Here is a 14,607-nt window from a genome sequence, read left to right as displayed (position 1 = left end):
CGCTATATACCCCACTTTACATAGGGGGTATTAAAAACTCTCATTGTGTAAAACTAATATGCATGACTTGTATTACCTTCTGCAATAGAACCAGTCCAATTATCTTTGCCATAGGAACCAAATGTATCCAACAGAGAAAATCGTTCAAGACTACTGGCCTCTTTTCTGCTTTTGAAGGCATCCGTGAGTGAATTAGAGACTTCAAAGAATTTCTCCTTACTGATAGAGGGTAATTTTGATGATTCATTTTTCTCTGTATTGTCATCCACTTTTCTATCTGCAGGCTTCCTTGAAACATTTCAAAATAAATAAGATATTTACTTACATGGAACCCATATTATATACAATAATAAACTGAACAATTATTTTTCAAACTAGATATACTGTGAGCTAGCTCACAAAGAGAATATCTTAATCCACTTCAAATGAAGTAATTAATATTAAATGTCAAACACTTATAGTTGGATCATCTCCCTCTGAAGTTTAGAAGAAGTTACACTTAGTAGCTACTAACATGTAAATCACTTCAAGTTAAATTCCAATTATGACAATAATTGAGTTTATTTTTAGGTACAAACTATGTCCGTCTTGAGGGGGAAAGGGGGGGGCTGGGATTTTATGTTGAGTTGGAGAATTTTTATTGGTGTAAAATAGCAGCCAAAGCTATATTTTTTTTATAACATACATTGTTAAGTACTGGGGGAAATACTGAATCATATTTTTTTATGTTCATTGCTGAGTAAAAAAACAACTTTATTTTCTCAAATTAGGTTGTGTCTTTTTTTTCTCATAATTCCCTCAATATAAAAAATGGTTGGTGCCTTATCATTTGATTTATATCCCTTTACTGTTGGATTTTATTGTATATTATAATATATGTTTGGATCTGAAAAATTTCACACCGATGTTAGAACAGTCAGTCGTTCCCTCTGCTGGACTTAAACTTGTAATGCTGTGACATCCATAGCAACACCGCCTGCACAAAGTCCAGTACCCTAGATCACTCAGTCAGCCATGATATATAAAAATATAGCTTTCGCTGGCCAGATTATTCCTCCTAGTAGGATTAATCTGGGGTTGCAACTTAGTACACAATGTATGGTAGTACGGGACAGCTCATCTAGGTGTTGTTATGTAGGATTGATGATAGTAAAATTTACATTGAATATTTCGGATAACCAATATCCTTCCTCAGCATAAAACTAACAAAGATTCAGAAGCTGAATCACGCAGTGAATGACTGTACCTTTATCAAAGACACACATAACCAAAGGATTAGGAATCTGAATGAGAACCAGAACGAGGGTATTTTTTTTTCATCAAAAACTTGAAATGAATTAAATGTGGAAAATAATTAAGAAAAATCAAATTAACGATAGTCATCAGTTTGAAAAGTAAGAACATAAAAGGAAATTTAAACTTCATTATTCTTTATTCCCGTGATTCATTTTTCCAATTAAAATTTGGAGTTACGGCGCTTTGACCGCATATGTTATAATGATTACATAAGCTGTTTCAAACAAAATAAATAGTTGTCATGCAATTAAATATGCATCACTCTTCATGTTGACGTACTCCCAAACAGTAAGAGTGGGGAAACGCTCTCGGACCCACGTGGGGTCTGGGAGTAGGCCAGAGACTCAACAGAGTGGCCCAGCCGCTAGTAGGGCATACTCTGACTGAGTTCTTCGGTCATGTATCCCATAGGCTGGGCTCTGCTACCTCCAACTACTAACAGACATTTACTAACAGAATCCCCGTAAGGGGCAGTCGCGCGAGATCCGTAAGGATAGTCAAGACCATAAAAAACCCCAATCATCATAAATATGCATTCATGGATTCATTTAAAGCTTTGAATAAAAGTAGTGAAGGTGTCTGATTAAAAGCAGCCAAGAAATTACCCTTGAGCACAAGGCAATCATATTCCATTATCACATTTTTATAACATAAATCATGATTGTTGGATTACTTTAGAAAAATCTTTATCCATATTCTTTTTTTAGATTAGTTTTATAAAACAAATGCACTAATTACGGTAAGAACTGTTGTTTTCAATATGTGCACCAATTTTCAAAGAGAGAGGTGATATTCAATAACCAAAACAGACAAAAACACCACTAAAGGAATTCTTTGTATACGAATATAGTTCAAATGTCGATGGAGAGTTTTCCTATATAGATACATATTTGAACTGTAAATACTGTCTTACCAGTAGTTATAACTCATATTATAAAGACACAAACAAAACTCTACAGCAAAAAAGTGCCTAATAAAGATTCAGAAATGACCATACAAATAAGGTAAAATATCTTATCAAAGTTAGACAAAGAACCATGAATTGCATAACATACTGCAAATCATTTAAGATCAACAGTGAAGGTCCCAAGTCTATACGACTAATGGTATAAAAGTTTAGTAACCAACCGAACAATTTCATTTTAGGTCGCGAAATCGCGTACCCAGGGAAACCTCAAATCTTTTCGAAACTTTGTCAAATAGTACTGCCCCCGTTTTCAAAAAAATACGGAGCTTTCGGTTTGTCTGCATCTAAAATGGTTTTTTACCAAAATTAGTTTTTCCGCTATGGGGCAGATAACTCTGGAACAACAAATGATCATGTCTCTCAGATATAGTACCACTATTAAGAGGAACCAGTCACCTGCACAGAAAGTAGTCCGTAAAAAACAAAGTAGGAGGCATAGTATATTTTTTGTGATTTAGCCAGTATATGCAAACTGGGTATCATCTGAAAGCTTATCATGTCAGGTACACACTGAATACAACAGTTTTGAACTCTGATGTAGAGAATATTTGTCAGAGTCTAGATCTTAAGCCCATTGATTTGTCAAATTTCCAAAAGAAAAGTAGTATTTTTAGTACCTGTCTACTTTCACTTCACCATTCTTTCTGAGAAGCCATTAAAGATATGCTTCAAATTTTATGAGAGAGTATTTAAAGGGTCCCCTCTATGATAAAACCTGTTTCGGAGTCCATCCCATAACAAAGCCAAGGTCAAATTTCAAAGTGACCTTTGACCTTGACATTTTTAAACATACAATATATCATCCAAGATCAACAGTGAAGGTCCCAAGTCTGTACGACTTACAGTTTTAAAGTTAGGTGACCAACCAAATTATAAGTCGCGAAATCGTGTAACCAGAGAACCTCAAATCTTTACGAAACCTTGTCAAATAGTACTGCCCTTTGTTTCTGAACAATATGGAGCTTTCGGTTTGTGTGTATCTAAAACAGTTTTAGAAATTTTCCCAAAATTAGTTTTTCCACTACTGGGCAGATAACTCTGGAACAACAAATGATCACATCTCTCAGGGTGAATTTCAAAGTCTTATCTCAGATTGCAAAAGATGGTCAAAATCTTGTCGCGATATGATTTAATCAGAAGCAGGGAAATTGGGAAAGACCTTAATTATGATTGTAACAACAATGTTGTGGAGATCCTCCTTGGTGTGTCCAGCAGATCTAAGCGATCTACAAGGAGGTCTGGTTTACATTTACGGTCACTGCGATGACCATTCAATCGCCTGTTGAATGGTTGTTCTGTCACACCAAAGTACTGCATACCATATCGGCACTGAATAAGGTAAATGGTATTTTTGGTTTTGGAAGTCACATTGCAATAAATGGTGTATTCCTTTCCAGTACAGTAGCTTTTAAACAGTTAAGCGTTGACATAGGATGGCAAATTAGCAACCTTGCATCGATTCTAGAGTTGGGGTATATATAAATACATGTATATATATATTGTCGTTCCCTCCGCGGGACTCAAACTCGTACCGCTGTGACATCTATAGCAACACCGCGTGCAGTAAGTCGGTCACAGTGGTACGAATTCAAGTCCCATGGAGGGAACAACAAAAATTCGCGTTGCAAATTTGACAGTTCTAACATCGTTGGGAATTTTTCAGACCCATCTATAAGTTTACGTTATCTTCCCTGTATCAATTTGATCCGATGGAGCAGTGTAGAGAATAGAGTCGTCACATTCTGAGACGTTGTACATATTGATTTGTCGTGACATACATCATTAATTTGATCCTCTATCCTACATAATAACACCTAGATGAACTGTCCTGTACTACCATACATCGTGTACCAAGTTGCAGCCCTAGATTAATCCTACGAGGAGGAATCACCTGTCCAGCGAAAGCTATATTTTATATAGCCTAGCTGGCCGAGTGGTCTAGGGCGCTGGACTTAGTGCAGGTGGTGTTGCCATAGATGTCACAGCGGTACGAGTTCGAGTCCCGCAGAGGGGATGACAAAAATTTGCCTCGCAAATTTGACAGTTCTAACCTCGTTAAGAATTTTTCAGACCCTTCTATAAGTTTACGTTATCTTCCCTGTATCAATTTGAGCAGTGTAGAGAATAGAGTCGTCACATTCTGAGAAGTATATATAATTAATTGTCTAACTAAAAGTCAACAATCGCTCTTACAAGGTGATGGATCATAAAAAACAATGTGAAAAATAACAATAAATTAAATAAACGTCTAAATATGTTTAACATCACCAAAAGATGGTAACATTTACATTATAAATTTCGGATAACCGATATCCTTCTTCAGCATAAAACTAATAAAGTTCAAGATTAAAACATAGATTCAGAAGCTGAATCATGTATGATGTGGGCGATTGTACTTAAATCACAGGCACACAACAGAAACTCAGTACATGCCATCTGTAATACAACTGTATCAACACCATTTGCAGAATGTCTTGCCATCAACCCCGACATAATAAAGGATGAAGATGAAGAAGTAGAACATGGACCATCAACAACTGAAATTCTTGATTGGAAGAAAGCACAGCAGCAGGATAGGATGATCAAACGATGGATTGAGATGGTGGTGAAACAACAGAAACCACAACAGGGAGATCGGATATTGAAGAGACAGTTCAACCATTTGAAGATTATTGAAGGTATCCTATACAGAGTAGTCAACAGTGATGATGAGATGAAGAAACAACTTGTATTGCCATCACAGCTAGTTAATGATTTTATTAGTGTTATAATGAACTGAATGAGCCAAGAAAGGCCTGTATTGAATGTTATTTATTTTCTTTTTCAGCAAATTGTTTTTTTAGTGGGAAATATTATGAACATGGTGCAACAGTTAGTCCTAGAAGTAACGACCATTTTGCAGTCATTTCACAGTGATATTGGGCACCAAAGAAAGGACAGGACTCTCTCACTTCTTAGAGATCGCTTCTATTGGCCCGGAATGGCGAAAGACGTTGAGGAATGGATAGCACACTGTGGAAGATGTTTAAGGAGGAAAGCCATCCCCAACCATAGAGCACCTCTCTCGTCAGCATACAGACCAGCGCACCCCTTGAGCTTGTGTGTGTAGACTACCTGACCCTCAAACCATCAAAGGGAGGACAACAGTATGTACTTGTTATAACAGATCATTTCACCAGGTTTGCGCAGGCCATACCAACAAAGAACATGATGGCCAGAACAACTGCTGAAGCTCAGTACAACCACTACATCGTTCACTACGGACTTCCAGAAAGACTCCACTCAGACCAAGGGGCACAGTTCGAATCCAAGCTGATAAAAGAGCTATGTAACCTGACAGGAATGGTAAAATCCCACACCACCATTTACCATCCACAAGGGAATGGACAATGTGAGAGGTTTAACCGGACATTAATGAGTATGCTGGGACCCCTGGAAGAAAAACAGAAAAGAAACTGGAAGGCTTATGTCGGACCATTAGTTTACTGTTACAAAAGCACCAGACATGAATCTACAGACTACTCACCGTACTTTTTGATGTTTGGCAGGAATCCACAATTGTCAGTGGACGTAGCATTTGGTCTTAGGAAGGAAGCAAAGAATCAGGATTACATCAAGAACATGAAGGAAAGACTGGAATATGCATACAAAGCTGCAGCAGTGACATCAGAGAAAGGTCAACAGAAACAGAAAGGATACTACGACACTAAAGTTCAGAGAGCAACCATACAGAAAGGAAACAGAGTGCTGGTACGAATCAACGCATTTGATGGACGCCACAAGCTTTCCGATAAATGGGAACAGGATTCGTATCGTGTACTGGAGCAGCCAAACCCAGATATTCCAGTGTACACAGTGCAGAAGGAACATGGAGTTGGAAAGAAACGTAACCTGCACAGAAACCATCTTTTGCCTGTAAGGATACATTACAGACACACCGAAGGAGGACAAACCAATTCCGAAGCCAAGGAATAGAAAGCCAACCGTACCACTTGTCACAACACCTGATAGACCCGTACCAATTCCAGACTACAGACAGAACGAATCTTCTGATGAGGAGTCAGTGGAGTTGGTGATACTGCATCCAAATGCTGATGATGACCATGACTCAGCCGCTACAGAACCATCATCACAGCCAGGACAGCAGACCGAATTAGATAGAAGCGCTTTGAGTAGTAGGAGTGACGCAGCACAGCAGGAAGAACCGCCTGATGATAGCTCTTTGTCATCCTCGCATACTGTAAGACGGTCTACCAGAGAAAGGAAACCACCAGCATGGATGAGGTCAGGTAAGTATAACCTATCGCATTCTGTGTGTTCAGTTACAGACAAGGATTGGTACCAGGAGATCCAGTGCATAACTTCATTAACAGATACCAACATGTTTCACGATTTACAGAAAGAAGCAGCAACGACCATTCTGGACATCATTAAAACTCCCAGTGGCAAATGACGGGATGTCATTTCTGATCCAGGGTGGGTATGTGATAGTGTGTAAATATTCAGAATTTGTGTTAAAATATATACTTGAATACATATTTGTAATTTGAATTAATTTTATTATATTGACTTTAGTTTGAAATAAAATCATTAATATATTCATATGAAACTTTTGTCTTTATTTAACATAGATTAATTACGGATTGTAATTATGAATGTGTATTTGACATAGACGGACTCTGACAGTTGACAGTTTTCGTCTTGATTTTTGTTCACTCTTACTATTTCTACATGGTCAGTTTTTACGCTTGATTTAGCCGCACACTCTTTACTATTTCATTGGTCATATCTCTTTTGGCGGTTTATTCCTTTTGAAGTCCAGGTAGTTGTGGATTTATGTTCAAGCCGAACACACGTATCTGATTTCTTCTGTTGCTTTTTCTTATTCATGTTGGAGGAATTCTACAGTTAATTCAGGTCAGTTTATTACTTTATTTTCACATTTTCGGTCATTATTCTACTCGGTTATATTATTGATTTACATCGTTTCACACACGGGTAACTTTCCATTTTAACATGTTATCGTAGTCAGAATGTGTATTGGGCCAATGGTGTTTGAATTATGTGAACTTTTAACAGTAAATGTAATTTTGTAACGGGCATAATATTTAAGGTAAGAGTTATTGATTTATGCCTGAATTAAATAACTTGATTTTAAATAAACGTAATGAATGACGAGCGACTGAGCAAAATGAGTCCGTGTTCATTTATGCAAATTCGTTTACAATGTCACGAGTGGAGTATTGGTCACTTTTTATTTTGTATTTTGTTATATTTGATTGTTTCAATTTCATTATATTATTATTTCACTAGTATATATTTCATTTTTTTTTGTAGGTATTACTTCAGTCACTTTTCCTAAAGTGTTGAATTTTAAAATCATTGATCTGATGTTGGATTCATTTCTTTAAAATGTATGTTGAATTTTTTTTTCAATCTGAATAAAATTTAAAAAAAATTATTTGTCTCATATTTATTACAATATTAACTAATACTAATAAAAGAATTATTAGAATAACAAAAACATGTTTTACAGCCCTAAATGAAACACACAAAAATGTCATTTATACTTAAAAGTCATAAAGCACTAAACCTAATTATCTATCACTTTGCTTCATAAAGTCTATAACAAACCAGCTCTTCGGAAGCCAAGCTGGATCAAGTCTTTACGGGTCTACATCTTGCTGTGAGTAGAGATGACCCAGTTAGCGTGGATGGGTTTCAGCACCAATGTTTTCAGGTCTACAACTACACTGACAGTCTGCCCACTGTTGTCCTCTTGCTGGTTGATGAGTTTGATGACCTGTGCGGAAAACCAGTTGTGAATGTGTGCTTTGAGTTCTTCTTTGTATGCTCTGTTGATGGACAGGCCAAGAGGCTGTGGCTTGTCCATATAGGCAGCTGTGACAAACAGCGGAACGATGTTGTTCTGTTTGAGCAAGTTAAGAAGTTTTTCCCCACAGTGCACTTTAAAGACGTCAAAGATGGCTATGACCTTCAGGTTGTCTCTGGTGAGTGGAAGCGACTCTGATGTCTTCTACATATGGAATGATGTCGTCGTTGGCATATTGGATCATGGTCTCCTCGTTGCTCCAGTGGGATTCTGTGTAGGTGATGTCCCAGGTTTCTGGAAAGTCAACACCCTTTGGTAAACACCTGTCTGTTTTACCTGCATAGATGAGTTGTGGTGGCAGAAGTGTCCTAGCTTCGGTCACAGCTAGAAGTAGAGCAATCTGGTGTTTGGCGTTGAGTCTGGAAATGGTGATCTGCTGAGTTCCCTGTTGCTCCATGGTCCAGTCACTGCCTGGTACATGTACAAGTTGACACCCTGTCTGGTTCCAGCTGATGATAAGCAAGTAGGAACCTTGTGTTCCTGTACAACAGTGCTGATCTTGTCAGTACAGTTCTGGTGTATGGTGTAAAAGTCCTCTGGTAGGTGTTTGCCTGCCTTGGTCCCCTTGCATTTGATGAATCCCATATGACATAGTAGTGACTTTGCAAAGGTCTTGCTGACAGTGATATGTCCACCGTAGCATTGAAGGCAATGACAGAAAAATTTGGTGACTATGGCCTCTGCGGTGGCCATGACGATCCTAGCGTTGACAACTAAACTGCTGATGCGAATTTGGCGTATCTAGTCCTGAACTTTTGAGTCCAGGTCTCCTAAGAGTAGTGGGTTCCCACGAAGTGAATGTGGTAGTGCTGCCAGTTCTGTGCCAGCTGAAATGTAACAAATAAAAATCGTGAAAAAATGAACTATTTATTTTTCATGGATTTCCTGTGAAATAATAAGGAAAATAATTTGACAGCTTCATAAACTGAATAAATAAATCTACATTAACATGAAATATTAAGTTAAAAAATCAATGAGGTATAGCCCTTAATTACTGTCAAAACTTGTTCATATCCTATTGAATAAACAACAAACTGAAATAATAAACTGGTACATGTACCCTTGGAGGGTGTCAAATACGAACGTTATATCATTTGTCTTGCTTTTTTTTTTCATAACATTTGTTCAACACTACATATCTGAATTTTTCTTTTTCCAACAAAATTTAAAATAAAGTTTGATACTAAATGTAAATACAGCTTTTAGAAAGAGTTCTCCTTTTAATGAATTAAGTAAATGGGAACAGGATTTAGTTTTAAGTTAAAATAATGAACATTAAAGGGCAGGGATGTTTTATTTTATCATGAATAAAACCGTATTTCTGTATGCACCTTTCTTCATGATTTTAAGGTAGGCATCTCTCATGCTGTGAATTGTGGTCTCGCTGACTTTACAGCCTAGATCAGCTGCAAATTTTCTGGATGCCTTAGCTACGTCTTTGTCAACTCTGTACTTGGCATTTTTGGCATGAGTCTCCTTGTCTTAGGTATCGTAATCACCTCTCTTTCTTTTGCGTGGATTAGTTATCTGGATTATTGTGTCGACAGTGTCATTGCTGCCTGGATGATGACAACATTCTGATTTGTAGAGCCGTCTGTTGGGTTGGGTAATCCTAGTGTAGCAGGTTCTCTGGTCTTGTTTTCCCGTTTTTAACCACTGTGAACATTTTGAAAGTGATATGCCAATGTCATTGTATGGCCTCTACTTAAAGGCAATTGATTACCAATGAGTAACATCAAACGCTTATTGAGTATATTCTGCGCTTCGGTTACCATTCGCTAAGGGCTGCTAAGGGCTTGGTAAGCTAGACATTTACTTTTTGTAAGCAGTGAAATTAAAATAAGTTGTAATTATCAATAGCAGTTCAATCAGTGTTTATTACCATAATAATTAATTTCTTTTGAAATAGTTTGAAGAAAATCATTTGTTTAATTAAATTTACTAACTTTTGATAACTTTTCCTGCAGTCATCACATAAATTATATTGTGAATGCACACTTCATCTTGCCGGTAAAGACTCAGGTCCAGCCAATTCCCAAAGAGCACAAAGCAACATTTTATTTTAAATGAAAAATCCACGAATTTAAGAATCCACGAAAATTGGTACCCACGAATATAAATTTCATTCGGAAGAATGTGTTAAACTTTCAAAATATCGTCCAAGTTCTCAGTAATCAGGAAGTTGTTGACAAAAATGTTTTCAAAAATGGATCCCACCATATAAGATACCTACAGGAAGGATGTGTTCAAATTTCAAGCGGCTGTGACAGAAAAAATTACTGAAACACGGACAAGAATAAAACAGTATACCCCTCTCTCCTTCAGAGCTGTATAATTACAAAATCATGTTAACTGCCTTTACTCTTTACAGTTCCAGAGCTGGTTATACATGTTTTGTTTCATTTCACCATTTGGACAGAAAAAATTGATACCAGTGCAAAGTTAATGGATTGTCATTGGGTCTCTTTCAAAGAACCTTAGCATAATCTTTAGTGATATCAACAATTTCTCTCCTTATGTTAACCAAGTACTGCCATCTCTTTTAAATGTTTCTCATGATGTCAATCTTTCTCCAGTCTGAAGACAGGTGATATACCAGACTTAAAAATGTCAAAGGTATTTGTAAGATAGTTTAAGATTCTTCAATATTGTTTCTAAATATTTTACTGATTTTTTTTTAAAAATGCCTGCATAGCAATGTGAACTGTCTTATTTTCTTATAAACCAACCACTACAAAGCTAAATCTCATTTTTTGGCTCCTAATGGACTCAATGGACATATAAACTAGTGAACTTTTAGAATTAACCAAATGATACCTACATTTTAACTTACTTTTCAACCCCTTGTTTCCATGGCAACACTGAGCATTCTTTTTTTTTGTACACATAAAGATTGTAAAGAACTATCACCTAATATAAGTCTACATAAATCCCTCAGGGAGGGAATCAACATCAAGCCAATAGAGGATTTCGACACTTACTTCTCTTTTTCTTGCACTCTTTTATCTGTGGCTTTAATTTCATACTCTAAATGATCATTCTTAGTGGGATCAAAATGCAAAGCTCTCACATCTCTGAAAGAAACAATATTTCCAATACTCAAACACATGGCCATAATTAGGTTCAGTGGCATGAAAGGAGTAATGGATAAGAAATATGGGTGCCCCTGTATAATGGAAGGACGTAAGGAAGAAAGGATGGAAGGAAGGAGAGACACCCTTATTAATTTATATCCCCAGTTTGCAAGTTGGGGTATAAAAATCAAACTGGATCACATGAGATGACATATCTAAATCTGAAAAACAAGAGGCTCCCAGGAGCCCGAATCACTCACCTGGTTAAATTTTTGCCTTTCAAGGGCAATAACTCTAACAAGGAGTTGTCTTATTTATTATAAGGATCATTTCATCAATTCAAAGTTTCTTTCTATCTATTATAGTTTTCAAGATGTTGGCTTAAAACTGCTAAAAACATCACTTTTTGCCTTTCAAGGGCAATAACGTGTTGTCTGACTCTTGACCCCTTGCAAACTACTGTAGGCCTTATAATAAGAATCATTTTTGGCAATTGAAAGAATTTAGCTAAACCTGGCATTTTGGAGAAGTATGAGAAAAACTTCTGACCCCTTTGACTATTTTTAGTAACCACAACCAAGTTTTTTTGGGGGGCTGAATCAAAAATCCCTATATCACAGGGTAGGAAACCCATAGAAAATATCTACCAGACCACAGGGCTGGCTACATCAAAAAGTTACCTGTCCTGATTAAAATTTACCAGCCCTGAAAATTTATGCAATAAAATGCCAATCTATTTTTCTTTTCAGATTCTAATGTATTGATGTTTAAAATGTTAGCATGACAAAAATGTATAATTTGATAAACCCAAAGATGTTCTGTAATATGTATGACTTATGATTTGTCACTTGATGAAAACACATTGCAACAAGTGCATATATAATTGAGACACTACTGATGACTTTAAAGAGCATTTCATTTTTAGCGGGTGGATTTTTGGTCTACAATGTAATTCAGCATGCAATCTGAAAAGTCCTGCTTTAAGTAAAAAAAAAATTAAATCTTGATTTCATTTATTGTTATTTTACTTTTAAACCAATTGAAAAACTCAGATACTGTCAATATCCTCAGACTTATCCTCGGACAGCTGAATGGCATAGTTAATGTTCCATGCAAGTCGTTGCAAATTAACCATTTGAAACTCTGTTTTAAATCTTGGAACAATTAATCGTTTTGGCTTAGATTGATCATACAATTCATTCTTTTCCTTGGAATCAAGGTGGCATTTTTGGGAAGGGAAGACCAAAATATTAGCGTAAGGACTGTTACATGTGATAAAGTGGTTCCTTCAAAACTGGAGATTAGTTATTTTTCAGTTGGAGATTTTGTTTGAAAACTGGAGGTTTTTAATCAGGGTTTTTTTTTTCTCCTAGCATAACAAGTAAATTATGTGTGATGTTTATGGACAACCTCATACTTTAAGTTGGTTTAGTGCTGAGTATTGATTCACCTGTAACAAGTTATTTTCAAATTAATGCACCATCTTTGTTAGCAATATATTTTCACATTCTTTAGACCATTACCAAGTCAGATGAAAATTGAAGTGAAAGCATTTTTTTCATTAACTGCATACCATGAGGTTAAATATTTGGAGTAATGTAGCAAATATTCATTAATGCTGATACCAAATTTCCAATATCATCACAACTCTAATGGAGTATTATTTTCTTTACTTATTGCAAACAAAACTTGGGAAATATACTGTATTGTTGACTTTACAGAAAATGTAAAATAAGAATTATTAGGGAGGTAACTGACATTTTTAATCAAAAATGGTAATTCTAAAATTTGTTAATACACGTGACTCTACAAAATTTAAACTGTTAAATTGACAGCAATTAACAAATTAAATTGATCTATAGGAAATGACTGGCTGTATATTACATGCGGATGTATCCAATCAGAATCCATTTTTCTAACTGTCAATCATCATTCATAACAGTGATCAGCTGATTGCCCCACGGAGAATATTTACTTGTCATAATACATTTCTTCACCTATTTAGACACAGTTAACACCTTTTGTCAAATTTATGGCTCATTAAATAATCAAAGGAACGAGATTGAAACATTAATTTTGGGGTACTGAGTACTGGTGTTTAGAACTGTAGAAAGGTTCTCATTCTGTTAGAAATGACCTACTGATGGTAGGTTCACATACATATGAAGACACAACTTTTACAAATTTAACAAAAACAAATTCATTTTTTCCCTGTCCGTCAATATTTTTGTTTTATAAAAGCAATCACTATTGGTTGATTCAATAAAAATCAGTCAATGGGATTTGATTTGACACACACAAGGGTTTACCATGCTCCCTTACAGAGATTGAGTCAAAACAAGTGATAATGTAACGTTACTTGATCGGTTTGATTCTTAAGTTCCGTTATAAATTAGGTAATACTGAGAACTCGTTACAAAAATTGAAAAGGGTAATCCCAATCACCTGTAAAAATAGCCAGACCCAATCTGGCCCAATCTTTTCAAAATCAATTTTTTAAAGGCAACACAATACTAACTTGAACTTCTTTTCTTTCTCTCTTGTCTTCATCTTCATTCCAATAACTTCCTCTAACATCTTCAGTAATCTTGTTTTTTCATCATCCTTTAATAGTTCTATTGTTTCTGGGAAGAAGAGACGTGCCATAAATATCAAGAATTCAATTGGATAATCATGCCATTATTGTCTTACAGATGGTAGTTTTGATTAAATATTTCCGTTCATGTGTTTTCGTTTAAAACAGAATTTAAGATGTTATTGATAAGTATATAATAATGCCAGATCATTTTGTTGAAGTCTAAACCTATACATGATTTACCACACATACCACATTCAGCAACTGGATGCAAGATTAGAGCAATTAAATCATGTAGTATCCCAAACAAATCTGAAAACTGTTGCTTTGGCTTTGGCTACTTTAATTTATTTAATCTGTACTAAAAACCTGTAATTTACTAATACATGTATAACATGTAATTGGTCATTTGTCAGCATATAGTAAATTGAAAGTCATCTTTTACCTTCCATATATCAAGTATTTTATACATTCGTTTGTGTGTGTGTTCTTGTACATAAGCATAGGACCAGTGTTTTTTCTGTATGTCTGTATCAACCAATAACTCTTATACACCAAAGGACATGTACATGGGAGAATGTTTGTAATCTTTAATAACATACATATTGTACATAGTACATGTACGATAGTATACCAATCCATATGGGACTCTTTTATACAATCAAACTAACCAATACAAACATATAAAAAGGAAAACACTATATATACATGTACATGTTATAAACTTAACTAAAACTTATGGTTCACATAATACACACAAAAAAAAACAAAAAATTACAATACACTCTAAATATCTTTGGCT

The 14,607-nt window shown here is 35.7% G+C and overlaps 1 protein-coding gene across 4 annotated transcripts in view; it reads right to left on the bottom strand.

Moving 5' to 3' along the window:
* Positions 1 to 14,607, bottom strand: part of LOC148628437 (nucleolar protein 8-like) — a 135,227-nt gene that overhangs the window by 29,232 nt on the left and 91,388 nt on the right. For 3 of the 4 annotated variants that reach the window (XM_088587545.1, XM_088587535.1, XM_088587553.1), the window contains 3 exons: positions 13,749 to 13,854; positions 11,138 to 11,230; positions 77 to 288 (listed from right to left, as the gene is read on the bottom strand). In XM_088587545.1, coding sequence (XP_088443671.1) covers positions 77 to 288; positions 11,138 to 11,230; positions 13,749 to 13,854 — 411 coding nt within the window. Of the gene's footprint in view, positions 1 to 76; positions 289 to 7,721; positions 8,984 to 9,487; positions 9,813 to 11,137; positions 11,231 to 13,748; positions 13,855 to 14,607 lie in introns of those variants that run through there. The other variant, XR_015923504.1, reaches the window with a different exon arrangement.

This window comes from Perna viridis, chromosome 1, assembly GCF_037379345.1.
Source record: "Perna viridis isolate PV_CMFRI_1.1 ecotype Kerala chromosome 1, ASM3737934v1, whole genome shotgun sequence".
NCBI lineage: Eukaryota > Metazoa > Mollusca > Bivalvia > Mytilida > Mytilidae > Perna > Perna viridis.
This window is presented reverse-complemented; position numbering and strand designations above follow the sequence as displayed.